Consider the following 20,414-nt stretch of genomic DNA (forward strand, 5'->3'; position numbering starts at 1 on the left):
TCATGTGTGATGAATGGGTTTCTCGGTGGGTTACAGTTATCATACAGGCATGATACACTATATGGCCAAAGTTTTGTGAACACCTGACCATCACACCCATATGTGGGCCTTCCCCAAACTGTTGCAACAGTGTTGGAAGCACACACTCATTGGTCCCTCTTTGCAGCTATAACAGCCTCCACTCTTCTGGGAAGGGTTTCTACAAGATTTTGGAGTGTGTGTCTGGGAATTTACACCATGCATGCTAACATGCTTTACACCACTCCAGCCGACGCTTGGCATCGCACATAATGATCTTAGGTTGCGTTCACCTCGACCATGGAAACCCATTTCATGAACCTCCTTGAACCATCTGATGCACAGTTGTTGTGCTGATGTTGCTTCCAGAGGCAGAGAATACACAATTTGTATGTGCTATGCCCTTTAGCACTCTGCTCTGTGGGTTTGCGTGGTCAACCACTTCATAGCTAAGCTGTTGTTATTCGTAGATAATTCCATTTCACAATAATAGCACTTACAGTTGACTGGGCAAAGATCTAGCAGGGCGGAAATTTCATGAACAGACTTATGGCAAAAGTGGCATTCGATGACAGTGCCACATTTAAAGGCAGAGCTCTTCAGTACAACTCATTCTACTGCCAGTGTTTGTCTGTAGCGCGTGCATGGTAATGTGTTGTATTTTTTTTTTTTTGCACCTGTTGAGTGCAAAGGAGTGGCTGAAACACCTGAATTCAGTAATTAGGAAAGGTGTCCACATACTTTTGGTCATACACAGTACATTTCAAATTTCAAAGAAAAAAAAAGGTTCACTCGTGAAACTTTCCTGCACAATCATAAGCCCTGTTTAGACACCGTTAGTTTTACATGGCGCACGTGGTAGTTGTTACGACACGGCAAAATCGGCGCGGCAGCTCACAAAGTGTAGTGCCGCCCAGGGACGTGGTGGAGGAGGACTACACTTCCCAGTCATACCCGCGCTCGAGTTCGCCAGAGTTCTAATCACGAACACCTGCAAACACCTGAGGTTATATAAGGGCCTTCCTAGCATTAGCCGCTTGCGAAGTATCCGCTCAGCAGCCTCGTCTCTGTTCGTTTACCAAGCCGATTTCATTATAAGTGTTTTCCCTGGTGCTCGACTTCACGCTCGTCTCTCACTACGAATTTGCCTACGTCCCTGATATACAGCTTACCTGCTCTGTCCCGATTCGATTCTCGTTCTGTGTTCAGTCACACGCCATCTCTCCGCTCGCCCGCGCTTGTCTCCGTCTACGCTTCGTAACAGAATACTTCGCCGTACTATGGAGGCAGCGGGCACCTCGGATTGGGAACGTGTCATCCTGGAACAAAACCGCGCGCTAGCGGTGTACCGGGATGAGATATCCGCGTTGCGTGCCGAAGTCTCGCAACTGAGCGTTTCCGCATCCACCAACGCCACGCCCCCGGCCCTTGCGTCACCACCGCCGACCTCCCCAGCGCATGTTCAGCCGACACCAGCTGCGCACATTCCAGCGCCGGCTGTTCACACTCCTGCGCCGCCGGCGCACAACCCGCCTCTGCCCACACCAGAGAGATACGCTGGGGAGCCGGAGCGATGCAAGGGCTTCATGTTACAATGTGCGCTGTTCTTCGAGAGTCACCCAGAGATGCCTGAGGTCTGTAAGTTGACCCATTTTATGGAATTACTCTCCGGAACAGCCTTGGCGTGGGCCACGGCTGAGTGGGAGCGAGGAGGTGGTGTCAGACCCTCGTTAGATGACTTCCTGGCCCGGTTCCAATGCGCCTTTGATCATTCTCCTGATGGCTGGGAGACTGGTGATGAGCTCATGCAACTCAAGCAGGGCTCTCATACTGCAAGAGCGTATGCGCTAGAGTTTCGCACTATCGCTGCCCGAAGTGGCTGGAACGAACCAGCCCTTAAGACCGCGTTCCGCCGTGGCCTCGATCCGGAGTTACTGCATGAGTTGGCCTGTCGGGGTGAACAGCTAACTTTTGATGACCTCGTGGATCTGACCATAAGGCTGGATCGTCTGCGCCGTCCCAACCGTCCCATACTGCACGGTTTACTGCCAGCTGAGCCGGGCGCAGCAAGCGAACCCATGCAGCTCGGAGGGGCACGGTCCCGCGAGGAGGAGAGGGAGAGAAGACGCAATGAGTTCCGGTGCCTCTACTGTGGTGAGGACACCCACGCCGTCCACCAATGCCCGCACAGGAGGCGCCGAGGGAACGGGAGGCGCACTGACAACCCACCTTGTCATGCCCGGGTGAGTCCTAACCAGTCTTGTATGTCTCACGTATTTTCTGTACCTGTCGTGATGGAACACTCAGGCCGTTCTTTTGTTCTTTCAGCACTCATCGACTCCGGAGCAGCAGAGAACTTCATAGATGAGAAGACGGCGCAGGAGCTCGGCCTTTCCATACGTCCCCTCCTCCGTCCTCGTGAGTTCCAATCCATTGATGGGTCGCCTATAGGGGGAGGCGTAATATCTCACAGCACACACCCTGTCTGCCTTCAAGTTAACGACCTTCACCACGAAACTCTGGTCCTTTACCTCATGGTCTCCACCAGACACCCCATTATACTCAGACTCCCCTGGCTGGAACTGCACAACCCCCAAATCTCCTGGACTGACAAGCAACTCACCCAATGGTCCCCGTATTGCTTGCAGAATTGTTTGAGGGGCCCCACGGTCCCTTTGGCCACCACGATTGTAGAGAGTCCCCTGTCGCCTGCCTAAGTTAAAATTCCCCCCGAGTACCATGACCTCCATGAGGTGTTCAGCAAGGAGAGGGCCAGTTGTCTCCCACCTCACAGGCCCTACGACTGTGCCATTGACCTCCTCCCTGGGGCCAGCCTACCTCGGGGCCGTGTTTACCCGCTCTCCCAAGCGGAGCAGCAGGCCATGGAGGAGTACATTCAGGAGGCTCTCCGGCAGGGGTACATCCGACTGTCCACATCCCCTGCGTCTGCCGGGTTCTTCTTTGTGGAGAAGAAAGGAGGGGGCCTCCAACCATGCTTTGATTATCGGGCCCTTAACCAAGTGACCGTTAAGTACCGATATCCGCTGCCTCTCGTCCCCTCAGCCTTGGAACAGTTACGGTCCGCCACCCTCTTCACTAAGCTGGACCTCCGCAGCGCTTATAACTTAATTCGTATTAGGGAGGGGGACGAGTGGAAAACGGCCTTCAGCACTACCTCTGGACATTATGAGTACCTGGTCGTGCCGTATGGGCTTGCTAACGCCCCCTCCGTGTTCCAGAACCTGATCAACGACGCTCTGAGGGACATGCTAGGATGGTACGTCATCGCCTACATAGACGACATCCTGATTTATTCAACCTCCCTGGAGGAACATGTCCAGCATGTCCGGCACGTACTGCAACGCCTCCTGCAGTACCAGCTGTACGTAAAGGCCGAGAAGTGCGAATTCCACCAGCACACAATCTCTTTCCTGGGGTATGTCATTAGCCCAAGGGGGGTCGCCATGGACCAGCGTAAGATTCAGGCGGTCGTGGAGTGGCCCACTCCGCGAACCGTCAGGGAGTTGCAGCGTTTCCTTGGCTTTGCAAATTTTTACTGAAGATTCATTAGAGACTTCAGTAAAGTAGCGCAACCCCTGACCTCGCTCCTGAGAGGTAAGCCCAGGCGACTGCTGTGGACCCCAGTTGCCCAGGAGGCTCTGGAGAGACTTAAGCGGGCTTTCACCACGGCTCCCATTCTCAGACACCCGGATCCCTCCAGGCCGTTTGTCGTGGAGGTCGACGCGTCGGAGGTGGGAGTGGGAGCAATTCTATCGCAAAGGTTTGGCGAGAGTCCCAAGTTACACCCCGTGGCTTTTTTTTCCCGGAAGTTGTCGCCAGCAGAGCGCAACTATGATGTGGGGAACCATGAACTTCTGGCCATCAAGCAGGCCCTACAAGAGTGGAGACACTGGTTGGAGGGGGCAGTACACCCATTTGTTATCTTCACGGACCATAAGAATTTGGAATATCTACGAACCGCCAAACAGCTCACTCCTTGCCAAGCCTGCTGGTCCTTATTCTTCTCCAGGTTCCAGTTCACCCTGTCTTACCGACCTGGTTCAAAGAATACAAAGGCCGACGCCCTGTCTCGCATTTATGCCCCAGAGCGGCCGACGGAGCAAGAGAGTTACATTATGCCTCCCTCCTGCATAGTGGGTGCCCTGGAGTGGCCCCTAGCACAGAACTTAGCCCGTATTCCCAGCGCAAGAATCCCAGCAGCCTGTCCTCCCAACAAACAGTTCGTGCCTAAGCGGTACCGTCTCGAACTCATCACCTGAGCCCACACAACTTTGGCCACGGGCCACCCGGGGGCCCACCGCACTTACCAACTGCTGGCTGAGAAGTACTGGTGGCCCAACATGCCCAGAGAGGTTCAGCGCATCGTATCCTCGTGTTCCTCTTGCGCTCAGTCCAAAGGCCCACGTGTGCTCCTGGATGGGAAGTTGGTGCCCTTACCCATACCTGAACGTCCGTGGTCCCATCTGGCCCTCAATTTCATAACCGACTTGCCAAAGTCGCAGGGGAATTCCACAATACTGGTGGTCGTAGATCGGTTCTCGAAGTCCCTGCGCTTAATTCCATTACCAGCCATCCCATCTGCCTTCACCACAGCGGAACTCCTGTTTCAACACGTCTTTCGCTACTTTGGCATCCCCGAGGAGATTGTGACTGATAGGGGGCCACAGTTCACATCGCGTGTTTGGGCCAGCTTTATGAGGAAGATGGGGGTCGCCATTAATCTCACGTCCGTGACACCCCCGGGCCAACGGACAGGCAGAATGGGCCAACCAGGAAGTCATATGGTTCCTTCGGACTTACTGCTCTGCCAACCCAGGGGACTGGAGTCAGTACCTTCCATGGGCGGAATACGCCCAGAACTCGCTATGGCATTCCGCCACCCAGCTCACCCCGTTCCAGTGTGTCTTGGGTTACCAACCGCCATTATTCCCCTGGAACGCATCTCACACAGACTCGCCAGCAGTGGATGAGTGGTTCCGCCGAAGTGAACAGGTCTGGGAGCGTGCCCATCAACAGCTGGTGCAGGCGTCCCACGTCACTAAACGAAAGGCCGACCGGCGCCGGAGGGCTCACCCTAATTATCGACCCGAGATCTGAGACCCCTCACAGGCACAAAGCTTCAACCGAAGTATATCGGGCCCTTCCGAATACTGAGGCAAATTAATGAAGTCACGTATCGTCTGGACCTTCCGAGACACAGTTGCATCGCCCCGTCTTTCCACGTCTCACTTCTCAAACCTGTGATCTCAGGCCCCTTGGCCACAGTGGTGCCGGAGGATTCCCCACTGGAACCGTTGGAGATAGAAGGCCGCCCAGCCTACCGCGTCCGCGACATTTTAGACTTCAGACGGAGGAGAGGGGGACTTCAGTATCTGGTGGACTGGGAGGGGTATGGACCAGAGGAACAGTGCTGGGTCCCAGCCCGAGACATTCTGGACGCAGGCCTGCGTAAGGACTTCCACACGGCTCATCCAGACAAACCGGCCCCCCAGAGGGGGGGGGAGGCCTCGGGGAACTTCGGCTCCCGGAGTGAGCCCTTTGGGGAGGGGCTCTGTTACGACACGGCGAAATTGGCGCGGCAGCTCACAAAGTGTAGTGCCGCCCAGGGACGTGGCGGAGGAGGACTACACTTCCCAGTCATACCCGCGCTCGAGTTTGCCAGAGTTCTAATCACGAACACCTGCAAACACCTGAGGTTATATAAGGGCCTTCCTAGCATTAGCCGCTTGCGAAGTATCCGCTCAGCAGCCTTGTCTCTGTTCGTTTACCAAGCCGATTTCATTATAAGTGTTTTCCCTGGTGCTCGACTTCACGCTCGTCTCTCACTACGAATTTGCCTACGTCCCTGATATACAGCTTACCTGCTCTGTCCCGATTCGATTCTCGTTCTGTGTTCAGTCACACGCCATCTCTCCGCTCGCCCGCGCTTGTCTCCGTCTACGCTTCGTAACAGTAGTACTATCATTTGTAGATAAGTCTAAGTGTTGTAGGTTGCGTAAGTGTTTTTCTTCATAACATTCCAGCACAAAATACCTACTGTTTTTCAATGAACTCAAGGCTATGCAGATCATTTTAGTCTCACCTGGACAAAAAGCTCTGTGATTTTAGAAGCAGCTGCTGCCTCTGATCTTTTATCTGAGGAAATAATTTTTGACTACTGCTATATAGTGTTCTGAGTCATCTTTTCAAACCTATCCAGAAAATTGTTAAATATTTTTTGCAATCACAACATGAGGGATGTTTTGGAAGAAAGTCTGTAAAATGTTGTTGCTATGGGTCATATTATTTTACACTGTCTACACATTAGCAGGTGAAATGCAGCTACAGATACAGTATAAAGCCTCTGTGTATATTCACATAAGGTATACATAAGGTGTGAATGGCAGAAATGGCAGTATGTATGCATGCATTTTTATCTCACACCCTGTGATTGCCAGGATAGGCTCTGTATCAGCTGTAACCTTCAGCAGGATGAAGCGCTTACTGAAAATTGATGGATACATTTCCATGTCTCTTCTGCTAGAGTGGATATAAAAAGTCTACACACCCCTGTTAAAATGGCAGGTTTTTTATATCCACTGTATCTGAATAAGGTTTCAGTGATTTTTACTGTACTTTTCAGTTGCTCTGAATAGGATTTCTCATTTTCTCACTGACCCACAGTTTTTAAAAAACAAACCAATACTTGTGTGTCCCCAAGGAGAAATAACACTGTTACATAGCTGAGCGAGACAATGAGTGTGAGCTCCCATAAATTCACCTTAGCCGAGTCTGCCAGGTTGAATGACCTAGCTCCAAGTATCAATAATCACCACTAGGGCAGCAGGTGCAGCAGTACTTCCATTCTGCTCTTTAATTATGTCATCACTTATTCATATGCCTGTGTGTGTGGTTTGTGATTCAAAACCAAATTACGTATATGATTGCATACATGAGAATAATTCTAGCTATATTTTGATTACAAGGAATTGGACATTAAAACATTTCTCAGGTGACTCCTTAATGTTTCTTGTCCAACTGTCAAAGCCTCCAGAAATTGGTTTTAATCTATAGGGTTCGAGGCAATGTAGGCTATAATTGAAATATTCCTGGACAAGTGGATATTAAGGTGTTTTGTAAAAGAAAGTGATTTCCTTTAGCAATCTATAAAGGGCACAAATGAGCTTTCTGTAGCAGGGAAATGGCTGCTAAATCAATGGGAAGCGAAGGCATTAGTCAGTGTCTTTCATTAAAGGAATATTGTACAACCGAGGTATGTTATAACATTCATACACAGTGTTTGATAATGCATAGGGTTGTCAAGTATGATTGGTCAATGGGGGATTGAATAAACATGAGGGAATCAATTTAAAAAAAGGATATGATAGATAGGTCTCGAAGCATTTTTTTTTTCCAGGAGAATGCACATGGAAGCCCAATAGCAGTTTCATGCTCATGTAGACTACACGAACACTAGCTGTACACTAGTGATAAATAATTCAAAGCTTTCGACTGTATGACCATAAGGGACTTTTTTTTTTTAACAAGATAAAGTACTGTAGCTTACAGCCACAAACTAACCAACCCAGTCTTTTCGCTTGTGAATCAGTGATAGTGGAATAAACTGCTCAGGTTCATCGACTCTGCAGCTTTCCTGACTAAGCTTTAAGAAATGACTGAAGACTCAGCTCTTCTGAGAGCACTTGAACATCGATTCTGAAACACCCAAAACACTCTCCAAGGTGTTGTTGGTGGAATCTCAGTCTTGCTTTTTTCACTGTCGGCTCCTTTTACAAATCCACCGGGCTATGAACTTTTTGGGTAAAGGCATGTGCCAGGTGAATACATGTAATGGAAAATCCAATGCAAAACCTTTAGGAAAAACGACGAGCAAAATATTTTATAGAAGTGAATGCAGGGTGGCATGGTGGTGCAGCAGTTTACATTGCACATCTCCACAGCTTGGTTTACTGCCTGTAAGTTTTGCATGGTCTCCCCATGTCTTTGTGGGTGTTTTATTTTTTTCCAGGTTCTTAGATTTCCTTCATTGTCCCAAGAACAAGATAGTAGGTGGATTGGTGACTCTGATTTGACCTTAAAAATGAGTATGATGAAATAAGTGAAGAAATGAATGAATGAATGAAATGCGTCAATTTAGTTATACATGGGTAAATATATGAGCAAGGTCACAGACACATGAAACATACTGTATAAAAGCTGTGCTTATTTACAGGAAGCATGTTTGACATGACCTAGTAAAACACTTCATCACCAGTTTTTTTTACACAGTGATCTAGTGCTAAGTGTGTGTGAACAATGCTCTATTGGAGAGCAATTACTTTTGTGCAAATTCTATTTGCTGTAGAACAAATTCCATGGATGGTCGTAAGCATATTTTTCTGTTACTGTGTTTGGACGCTTTATTTGAAGAACTCGTACAGCAATGCTTTTTTACATCGGCTAAAAAGGATAAAATGGAAAGAAAAATGGCAATAGCGTAAAAGCACTAGAAATACTAGTCCGCAAAACCTACTGTTCGTCCTTACAGTCTGTCTTTTTACTGGCTATAGACTGAAAGAATGCAAATATTCCTCAAAGATTCCTCGTCTTGCTTTATCCGCTTCACATCCTAGTCAAAGAAAAACGCATCTCTAAACCATGCAAAGTCATATACACTCCAAAAATGGTTTATTATTATGGTCTCAATTTATTATTATTATTATTTTTTTTAAAAACCCTGTGCAAATATTTCTGCTGCTGACAATCCTACTCCTCCTATTGTTCATAGTGTCCAGAACTGGCACACTGTCAATGACACGACTATGAGTCAGCTGTTGTTCAAAATTTTCACCAAGGTTGAGCCGTCAGGATGAGATTAACAGCCCTTCAACTTGTGTGAGGACTACCCTTTCCTACATGTAGGGGGAGGAAAACAGTATCACAAGTAATGTATATATGCAAATGGAACCAAATCCTAAAAAATGTCAGAACAACTTGCATGTTTGTTCAGCACAGACAAATTTATTCCACACCAAAATCTGATTCCTTCCATGAACCATGAAAAATTCAGCATTGTTTATCTCATACAAGCTATATGGCCGTAGTATGTATGACCATCACAGCCTTATGTGGGCCTTACCAGCCCAAGCGTAGTATTGTCTAGAATGTCTTTGTGTACTGTAACATTAAGAAATGTCCCAGCAGGACAGTGTCCCTGTGCACAAAGCGGGGTCCATGAAAACATCTCTTGCAAAGGTTGGTGTGGAGAATTTGAGTAGCCAGCACAGAGACCTGACATCAACCCCACTGAACATCGTTGGGATGAACTGGAAAGTCAACTACAAGCCAGGCCTTCTCACTGCCTCACCTCACTAATCTTGTGTCTGAATGAACAAATCCCCACAGCCACACTCCAAAATCTAGTGTAAAGCCTTCCTAACAGCAAAGGAGGAAGAAATTTGAAACGGGAGATGTTCAACAAGCACATATGTGTGATTGGTCAGGTGTCACATACTTTTGGCCATATAGTGCACATTATGAGCTGCAATAATACCTATATTTGAAAGAAGCCTCAGGAAACATTTAAAAAATAAAATATAAAAAATATGGTCTAGTTCAGTGGTTCTCAAAATGGGGTTCAGGAACCTCAGTGGTCTGTGAAGCATTGTCGGGGGTTTGTGGATTTTTTTGTGTGTTAGTGCTATAAATCACAACCCACCATTATGAAAGTTATTATTTTTCATTCATCCATTTTCTGTACCGCTTATCCTACGCACGGTCGTACGGGAGCTCGACCAGGGAACTCGGGAGCAAGGCAGGGAACATCCTGGATGGGGTGCCAACCCATTGCAGGGCACAATCACACACACTTTCACACACTCCAAACAATTTGGAAATGGCAATCAACGTACAATGCTCATCTTCAGACTGGGGAGGAAACCCCCGAAGCACTGGGAGAACTTACAGTCAACGCACACGCGGTGAAGGTGGGATTTGAATCCCCAACACTGGCGGTGTGAGGCAAACGTGCTAACCACTAAGCCACCGTGCCCCATTAAAGTTATTATCTAAACCTCAGTACATCAAAGCAAGTAGGCCTATAAATAATATCAATCTGTGCTCTGTTGTTGGAAAGTTTTTATGGTTATTTTTGTAACAGTTCATCCTGTTACATTTTAATTACTTAATATGTGTGTATCCAGACAGCACCTAATTAACTGACTGATGGACTGTTTATAGTTCATACAGTATGCCACAATCTAAAGAGTGAAACTATGTGATGTATGAAACTGTTTACCAAGTATTATGTTTTCATCAAGTTCTTTCACCTGTGTAAGTTCACTGTATTTTTGCAAGGTACAGTATTGGATAGCTAAGGCACTAGAAAGTACAGGCACTTCAGACTATATACCCTGCCATGAGAAGTGTTCTAGGGCATCTCTGAGAGATTTCAGTGTTCTGACAGTGTTTTCTACACACCGTATTCAAGCCCAGCTTAACTAGACTTACACGTCTTGTCTGAGATGTCTGCCTTATAGTTTCCCAACTGAGTGTGGAGTGGTACTGTCAACAACACATGCACAACTTATTTTATGAGATTCATATAATCTCCGCTAATGGTATGACTATTGCTGGGGAATTTCTGATCATTAACGGGAATTAATAACCAAAACATGGTGCACTCGAGCTTTGTCAGAGCACCACTGAAATTCTGAGTCATTAAGCTTGTGTAAGAATTAGATTCACATTTTTAAGCTTGATTATATTGTACCAGCTGACTGTGCTTCGCTCTCATTTGTTTTTCTTCTGTGTGGTCACATGGCCACATTTTATGTTCCCTGCGTGTGAGAGTGTGCGCCAACTACAAATGCCCCGCTTAGTGCATGATGTCTCTAAGCTTTCAAAGCATGACTCAGTCTCATCATATAAATAATGAATTGTGCATTAGACACTCTTTGCAAAATGAAAAACAAGACGATACAGTTGTACATGTACAAATGTGCATTATTTTTGGTGGATTTATTTGAAGTTTGTGCATACTGATTGATGAAACGCATAATTAGACAAGGCACAAAGCCTAATCGCACTATTAAAGGGTATGCATGGACAGGAAAGAATATCCTTTCTGTCAGAAATGTGTGTGGATGTACTTTTACACATAGTGCCTTTAGCAGATTTTACATCATACATGTTTTAGTTTATAGTTTTCTATTTGACTGTTTACCATAATGAAATGACAGCTTAGAAGATGTTCAGCACAATGATTATAGTTGCCCTGCTCATTTCAAGCAGATTTGCCCTGTGGGAGCCAGTCTAAGAGATGTTCTGCACAAACACCGGCATCCCTTATGGCATATGATCTAGAAAAGTAAACACAATGTAGGCCTACTAAAACCTTAAATTATGTGGCAGTCATGCACTTGATAGGCAGAATAAAATTGCATTTCAGTGCACATCACTGTCCTAGTTCTTTTCTGCCACCTGAGTTTCTGTTTGTAAAGGGGTATGGTCTAGATTTGATGTGGAGTATCTGCAGCTATTTAAATGCCCTATGCATAATGAAATAGCCAATATCATATTCATGTCACCACTGGCTTGTTAGTACCGCTGGATCCCTTGAGATTGTGGCTTTTCAGTAAAGCTAAACAAATACAGGTTCTCAGTTGAATGTCTTGCTGCTGCAGTGTGAGGCTGCAATGAAAAGATGCTGATAAACAGTTTTTTTTACTGAGGAAACTAATCCCCTATTTGATATGCTTGGACCTAGTTTGAACCTTTCATGATGTGGGAGAAGGGAAAAATTATTTTTGGTACTATTGAATAGCTCTGATTGTCTTCTGGTTATCTTATCGCATGCTGATGGTCAAAGTGATCAGACCTCAGATCTATATAATTATAAAATTACACACCCAACATGCATGTTGGTTTAAACAGTCAAGACTTTTTATTTTATTCCTTTTAGTTCTTTTATCCGTTATATGGGTAAAGTAAGTTTATAGTGAACAACCTCAATAATTTTTAATCATCCATGTTCTAAATTGAACCTGAAGCCATCCTAAAATGTTTGTGTGTGTGTGTGTGTGTGTGTGTGTGGGTATTGTACCAGGTAAGTGACAGCTCTCTGGAATCCTTAGAAGCAGAGGATGGCCCAGCTCCAGAGCGCTCTCAGGTACACAGGCTATCCACTAGAGCCTTGCAGCTCCCTCCTCTGGCCTTCAGGCAAGCCGAACAGAACGACTGGAAGGAGACCGAGCAAATACCTCGACCCACCACATTGGCGCTGAACATGACTCCTTTGATTGCCATCACCTTGGCTGATTCCAACAGGTCAGCAAATGAGTTACATCACAGCTCTGAAATGTTATCACACTGGTATTCAGTATTACATTCTTCTCCTTATTATTATTCTTAAAATGTACAGAAAAAACTAAACACGAAAGAAGCAAAGATGTCACATTTTTGTTTATGCATACCAACGTGTCAAATTTAGAATATTTAGAATTTGAACATAATAGCACATTTTAAATCTGCATGTTAGATATTTCAGTAGACCATGAACTATTTTAAACGATCTTTCCATTTCCATTTCCTAAAAGCTACTTTAAAAATATAGCGACTATGAAGCTACTCACTGAGAAACATTATTGAGTAACCAATGCATCTACTGTACGTGGAAGGCTGAAGCTCAGATTCCGAAGCTTTGGCGACATTAACTAAAGAATTAGGGTTGTTCTCAAAATGGTGGCTTTTTGACCAGCAGAATGTTCCAACTTTGAAATGTTTTCATATTTGATTTGGAAATGGTGACTGTAATTTTCTGTTTGCTAATTCTATTTTTCACATCCAACCAATATTCCTGATTTTTAATATGGTGTCACTGGAGTTATTAATAGTCACTAGGGCCATAAGAGCAGCTATTACACCGCAACAATAAATTATTCTGTTAAATATTTTTTTTTTGTAAATATTTTTCAGGAAGGTTGAAACTCTAATGACACATCTAAATTATCCACAGGAAAAAGAAATTACAGAAAAAATAATAAGGGGTTGTTTCCTCATGTTGATTTGAAATGAGTATCATGAAGTACAAACTATAAAACATGCAGTATAAAACAGTATAAAACAGTATGTTTTGTTTTAAATGTTTTATCAGGTTTTAGGTATTGTAGAAAGATGATAGTACCACCTGGATAGTACCACCTGGTACTGGATGTTGGTATATGTAAATGTGCAAATGAGCTCAGAATTGATATTGATGCATCCCTACACAGTAAAGTAAGTAAAGTGTCAAACCATTTTTTTAATTGCTTAGGAAAGTTATACAGTACAACGATGTCTGTTGTGCTGCTTTTTTTTATTATTTAAATAATTTAAACTATGACGTGACCAGTAAGTTAAGGGACAGGTTTGTCACCATGTTCTGAGCATTACTCATTCCTTATAACATCAAAGAAAGGCCATCTCATTTAATTTGCATAACACGAAACAAGTAGCCTTGATCAATTTACCTCTTTTGAGCGTTCACCTTGAACTCTCTCTATCAATTGATCTTTGAACTGGGTCACTGTGGCTTGATTAAGCTGTAATGGCTTTGAAAAGCTGAGAACCATATTCCATTTTTCATTACTGTACTCTCACTGGAGAATATTAACTGTAGAATCCTGAACACACACACACACCCTTCAACATTCACATACAGACACTCTGTCTCCATCATTCTAGCTCTCTTTCTACTTGAAGCTCTCACTATTTCTCTCTTATTGAATGTACTGTTCTGCATAGAATACGTGACAGAATGAAACCAGATGAAACCCTGATGCTTACAATCAGGATTCTCTTGCAGCTATTTGCTGAAAAAACTATTTCATATGTTACACTGAGCCACATATAGCGTTGTACTGCCAGCTTATTTATTCTGAAACCTGCATCTGAATATATCTTCGACCACACTATGTTTCATGATTGTAAGAGATGCACTGTTTAAGACTTCTGAATCATTTTTAAGCACAGTATAACCAAACTTTTTTGGTTGGTCAGTATGGACTGTTTCCATCATAGAGTCATACTCGCAAATTTGCAGCAGTTTGCATAACATTTGCATGAATGCTGCAGTGTAAGTATGACTTCAAACAACTGTCTGTGAAGGAGCCATTGTATACAGACAGGTGACAAATTACAGGAAAAAACACAAAAATGTTCTAGTAAGGTGCTGGGCCATCATGAACCACCAGAACAACTTCAGTGTGATTTGGTACAGATTCTGCAAATACTGGAAGGAAGGAAGAACACCATTCTTCAAAAACATACTCAACTTTTCTTTCATTTGTCACTCATCTGTATATTTTCTTTAGTTCAGTATGTTTTCTTACTTCAGCTCAGCTATGCTGAGATGACAGGGAAAATTTAGGCTCTTTCCCAAGATAGTTCATCTTGCCTCTATAGTGTGCTTTATTTAGTATTCATTCAGCAGACGGGCCAAATTCTTACTGAATTATTTAAGTGTGATGACACATATGCTTGTGCCAAATCACTGATTTCATTAACGTAGTGGCTCATTCTGGTCCATTGCTCTCCCAGTTGATGGAATATACAGTAGTCTTGGCTGCTTTCAGTATCAGTATTGCTGATATCACATATTGGCATAACATTATATATCAATTCAACCCTAAATGGGTGTCATTATAGTTGCTGCTTTATTCTGTTTCTTCTGGCTTGAAAAACAAAACAAGAATCACTACATAAATGGCATGAAGGCAGATGGACAAATGCAAGTGTAAGTTTTAGCAACCAGAATACAAGTGTGCATCAGGGACCTGGATCCTGCAGGAACCCAACAAATAAGTGTGGTTTTTCTTTCATGTAAAAGGGTGTGGGCATTCAGATATGAAGCTCACAGGACAAATTAAGACCGTGTTCATTAACTTGGGAGTGTATTGGGTGCCTGCGCCACACTGTCTGAGACATTTAGCACATTAATTCATTTATCTTCAGTAAATGCTTTACCCTGGTCAGGGTTATGGTAGTTTAAATCACTAATTTGTTTGTGTTTTAGGAAATAGAACCAATTAGGTTAGTTAGGAAATATTGTGTTCAGATACAAACAAAAAATGACAATTGTGTGGGAGTGGGTGGGATTGGTCAAACTTTCTGCAGGAGTGGGCAAATCAAAATGACTAGGCAACAATTACAACAGTAAACAGGCAAATAGACAAGCAACTGGCAAACAGGCATAAACTAAATAGGTAAATAATAAATAAATTGGTCACTTGCCAGTTCCAAACTGCCAGCCATCTCTCAGCTATCGAAGGACAGCTATCAACCAGGGAGGGGGAAGGCTAACCCATGATTCCTTTGAGACCTGTCAAGCCAGCCAACAACATCTTTTCGAACTGCTGAGTCACAGGGCAGTGAAATACACATGGAAGAAAATGCTATCTGACCTCTTCTGCATACATGAACTTGGAGACGCCAGTGATTGGCAAGATATTCTGTTATTAATAAGGGGAGTTTGCTATCCCTCTCACCCAGAGAGCATGACCAATTTTGCTCCCTTGGGTCCTAGCCACAGATGGCTGGGGCATTGTTGGGATTTGAACTTGCGAAATCCAAATGATAAGACAAGCTTTAAAAAAATGTATCCAGGTTATTTAAAGGGAGTTTGCTTGATTGAGAACAGGTAGGTCATCCATCTGTTATACCTCTTATCCTGCTCAGGGTCATGGAGGAGCCCAGGGAACTCGGGGTATACCCTGGACGGGGTGCCAACCCATCGCACAATCACACACACATTTTTACACTCTATGAACAATTTGGAAATGCCAATCAGCCTACAATGCATGTCTTTGGACTGGGAGAGTAAACCGGAGTACCCGGAGGAAACCTCCAAAGCACGGGGAGAACATGCAAACTCTGTGTACACAGGGCAGAGGTGGGATTCAAACCCCCAACCCCAAAGGTGTGAGGCAAATGTGCTAGCCACTAAACCCTGTGCCCCCCTAAGTAGTCCAGAGATGCAGAGTGTGATTGAGTGTCATGTGACATTGTCGCAGACTGGGGATCATGGGAGTTGAAGATGTGGACGAGTCATCATCATGCATTGTGTGAGAGGGGTGGAGTGACTGACATTTCTCTTCATCTTGTGCTTGGCCCATCATGATGCTGTACTTCTGCTTGGAGCTTTCTGCACTTGTGAGTCACTCTTTGCTGCCGTGGATGATCCCACATGAATCACCTACAGATTACACTTATGAAAAACAATTTATGCCCAAGACTCACTCATTCTTCAATGGATAACTTCACTTAGATACTGTAGACTTGTACCTAAAAACTTTTACTGTAATCATAAAAACCTTGATGCACATAATTAACATTATTTTTGCCTGTGTGGTATGCAATTGAGAAAGTGTTAGAAAATATTTTGAGGATGTAGAAAATATAAAATATGTAATTGATGAGGATGAGAATAAAAGGCGCCGGCACACTGCCACAGCTATGTCCTGTTTTGAGTGCTTGGTAGAGGTGGTCAGGTAGCAAAGTCTATCGGTTTATTCAAAAAGACGAGTATATATATCAGAGAATAGTTTTCATTCTTATTGGTTAGACACAAATAACCAGACAATCAGGTGCCTCAGCAACAGTGTGCTGATTGTTCAAGGTAAAAATAATAGGCCATTGGTACAACGTGGCGACCTCAGCCCCAGAGTTCCAGCCTGAGACGCAAGACGCAGCCTCATCTGCAGAGTTCCTACCAGGGGTCAATGTGGTGACCTTCTCCCCAGAGTTCCAGGATGAGACCTATGAGGTGGTCTCACCTGTTGAAATCCTGAGTTTGCCTGAGTTCAAGCATGAGGTTAAGGAAGCGACTTCAGCCCCAGAGCCCCAGTTGGAGGTCAACATGGCGACCTCCTCCCCAGAGCTCCAGCATGAGACCCACGAGGTGATCTCATCTCCAGAACTCTCGTCGGAGGTCAACATGGGGACCTCCTCCCCAGCGCCCCAACATGAGACCCACGAGGGGGTCTCATATTCGGAGTTCAAGCATGATGTTAACAAGGCGACCTCCCACATCAAGTTCCAGTCGAAGGCTGACAAGACAGCCTTCCAAGCCATGTTCCTGTCTGAGACCGATGAGACGGCCTCCCAAGCCATGTTCCTGACGGAAGTCGAAGAGACCGCCTCCCAAGCCAGGTTCCTGACTGAGAGCGACGAGATGGCCTTTCAAGCCATGTTGCTGTCCGAGGGCGACAAAGTGACCTCCCAAGCCATGTTCCTGTCCGAGGGTGACAAGGTGACCTCCCAAGCCATGGTCCTGTCTGAGGGCAACGAGATGGCTTCTCAAGCCATGGTCCTGTCTGAGGGCGATGAGATGGCTTCTCCAGCCATGGTCTTGTCTGAGGGCAACGAGATGGCCTCTCAAGCCATATTCCTGTCTGAGGGCGACGAGGCGACAGGAATTCAGGAGGTGAGGCCACCTCATAGGTCTCATGCTGGAACTCTGGGGAGGAGGTCGCCATGTTGACCTCCGGCTGGAGCTCTGCAGGGGAGACCAACTTTTGGGTCTCAGGCTGGAGCTCGGGGCCGAGGTCACCACGTTGACCCCGGCAGAAACTGTGCAGGTGAAACTGTCTCTTGCATCTCAGGCTAGAGCTCTGGGGCTGAGGTCACCACGTTGACCTCCGGCTGGAGCTCGGCAGGTGAGACCACCTCGTAGGTCTCACGTTGGAGCTCTGGAGAGGAGTTCACCCTGTTTGACTGCTTATAATAGATGGTGAAAATGGCAGGGCAGGTTTATCTGCCAGGCTGAGGCCCCCAAAAGATATTCCAGGTCATCCTTGGATCCTAGACTCCCAAACGTCATTAAAAATAGTCCCACAAACTGATTTATATGCTCAAGTTCCCTGGATCCCTTGGCCACTAGGCGCTGCACCCACAGCCAGGCTGGGCTGAAGAGCCGGGACCACATGAACTTGAGCCATTGGTTCTCGTCGGTCTTGGGGTCTGCTAGGCTAGCAAAATAGAACTGGCAGTCAACAAGAAAATATTCAGGGTAGACAAAAAACAGATCATACGGAGCTGGGAGATCTATGACAGTCCACTGGGGAAACTGGATCGAATCCAAAGCTGGGACAGTTTGCTTAGTTTCCCTAGCGTGACGTCTCCTCCGTCTTCCTGCTGCATCGATGTTGGGGCGAAGTATTCTGTCACGTAATGGAGGTTAGGACGGATGCAAGTGCAGATAAGAGCTTTATTATAGATGAGATAGGCAGACAAATCCAAATCGTGAATCACAGGCGTGGTCAGAACAAGCAAAGGGTCAGGCAATCGGCAAACGGGCATGAAACAGTCAAGGCAAAGCACAAAATGAGAAACAAGAAACAAGATTAAAAACCATGAAATGAAACATCAGGAAGAAAGGCTTGGCATGGTGCTAACACTCAATACTTCACGACGAATAAAGAGACACAAGGGTTTTAAATACTAAACGAAATCAAGGGTGAAACACAAAATAGCTGAGTACAATGATGACACATAAGGGAAACAACCAATAACAATACAGGGCTGAAACAGGACCTAAACCATTACAAAACACACGTCAAAAGTAAACAAAGTTAATGTCACTGAAAACCCGGAAGAATGCGCTCGCGCTTCAAGCTCACGCTTCGGATTTCAGAGCACGCTGTGAGCTCAAGCACTTTGTGCGAGGTGATGTGACACTTGAGTCACATGTTCCATATCTCATGAGCTTCCAGTTGTAATAAATATGTGTGATATTACATTGGTAAGCAAATTATAAACATTGAATTAGGCATATACTATAACTAGAGCATGCAGAATATTCTCTGTTTTTAGGTGTTTCACGTCGTTGGACATGAGTACACCCCGTGTAGCATACGCCCCCAAGGATTACACTTATTTCCAGCACACATATAACTAAGAAATATCAAAGACATTTACAGCTGTCCAAGCTGGAGTGGCCATAGAACGCAAGAATGCAACAGGAATCAGACATGTCCTAGAAAAACTTTAGAGATTATGATGGAAATTATTAGATTTGGTGGCATTGGCAGCAAATCTGGTGACAGGTCAAGTAGATCATTCCTGATAGAAATGTTGCCAAGTTACTGGCTGTATCAATTTATGATCATTTCTATAATATGGTCTTTATTTTATTTGTATCCTGGTGAAAAAATAAATTAATTGAATTTAAAACATACTGAACTAAGTGTGTTGCAAATATACTAACAATTATATGTACTTAATTATGATTTATGATTATGCTGTAATTACTTAGTATGTAATAATCTGTTCATTAGTTGATGTTGCAGTTTTATTTCATCTGAGTTCATGTTTAGCAATATTCTGTGAAGCTTATACTTTTTCATGACCAGTGATAACTATCTAGATGCGATCTGTGTTTGAACATATTGTTGTGAGAACTTTCCCATTGGTCCCTGAGGGCATGTGCTTTCAACACTGGGCGGAGCTACGCATTTTCTTTGTGTACTCTCCTCTATCTTCCCGTGCATTACCTTATATGGGCTGTTCTACAGTGATGAGTATTTATTGCCAAGCATAAGTTCTTTTCTCTAAGTGCATGTATCCTACTAAAGCGAGTTGAAAAGAAGTGGTTTCTGTTTAATCACGTGGCCAAATGTTTGTGGACATCTGACCATCACATCCATATGTGAATGTCGAACAGCCCATTCCAGATTTAGTCCCCATTTGCTGATATAATAACCTCCACTCTTCTGGGAAGGCTTTCCACTAGATTTTGGAGTGTAGCTGTGGGGATTTGGGCTCATTCAGCCACAAGAGCATTAATGATCTCGGGCACTGATGTCAGGCTAGAAGACCTGATACATAGCTGGCATTCCAGTTCATCTCAAAGGTGTTTAGTGGGGTTGAGGTCAGGGCTCTGTGCAGGCCACTCGAGTTCTTCCACTCCAACCTTGGCAAATTGGAGGTGCATCCCAAATCGCATACTTATGCACTATTCTGTGCCATTTTGTAGTATAAATAGTGTAAGTAGTGTGTTCAAACTGAAAATTCCAACAAGAAGAAGTGCACTTCAGGTACCTGGATGATGCACTTGTTCAACCAAAAAATCGAAGTGTGGAATGTTGGACACTTCATGCATTCAACGGTCGCAAATTTGCTTACATAGCGGAAGAGGGGAGGGGCTACCAGGCGCTGACACTGGCTCAAATTTGATCTGAATCAAAAAAGGTAACTTTGACATTAAAATGAAAAAAAAAAAAAAATCATTGACTATGGGTATTCTCCTAAAGCTAGTGGCGTCACATTACGTGCATTTGACGTCATTTGCCATCGACTGGGAAATGGCTTATACTTTCGGGTAATTAAAAAAAAACCTTGTTCCATTTTCTGATACTACA

The 20,414-nt window shown here is 44.7% G+C and overlaps 1 protein-coding gene across 2 annotated transcripts in view; it reads left to right on the top strand.

Moving 5' to 3' along the window:
* LOC128620370 (cAMP-specific 3',5'-cyclic phosphodiesterase 4D) overlaps window positions 1-20,414 on the top strand; it is a 195,069-nt gene that overhangs the window by 23,473 nt on the left and 151,182 nt on the right. For both annotated transcript variants that reach the window (XM_053645307.1, XM_053645309.1), the window contains exon 3: window positions 12,125-12,345. In XM_053645307.1, the coding sequence (XP_053501282.1) occupies window positions 12,125-12,345 (221 nt within the window). The remainder of the gene's footprint in view (window positions 1-12,124; window positions 12,346-20,414) is intronic.

Source organism: Ictalurus furcatus, chromosome 16 (assembly GCF_023375685.1).
Source record: "Ictalurus furcatus strain D&B chromosome 16, Billie_1.0, whole genome shotgun sequence".
Taxonomy (NCBI): domain Eukaryota; kingdom Metazoa; phylum Chordata; class Actinopteri; order Siluriformes; family Ictaluridae; genus Ictalurus; species Ictalurus furcatus.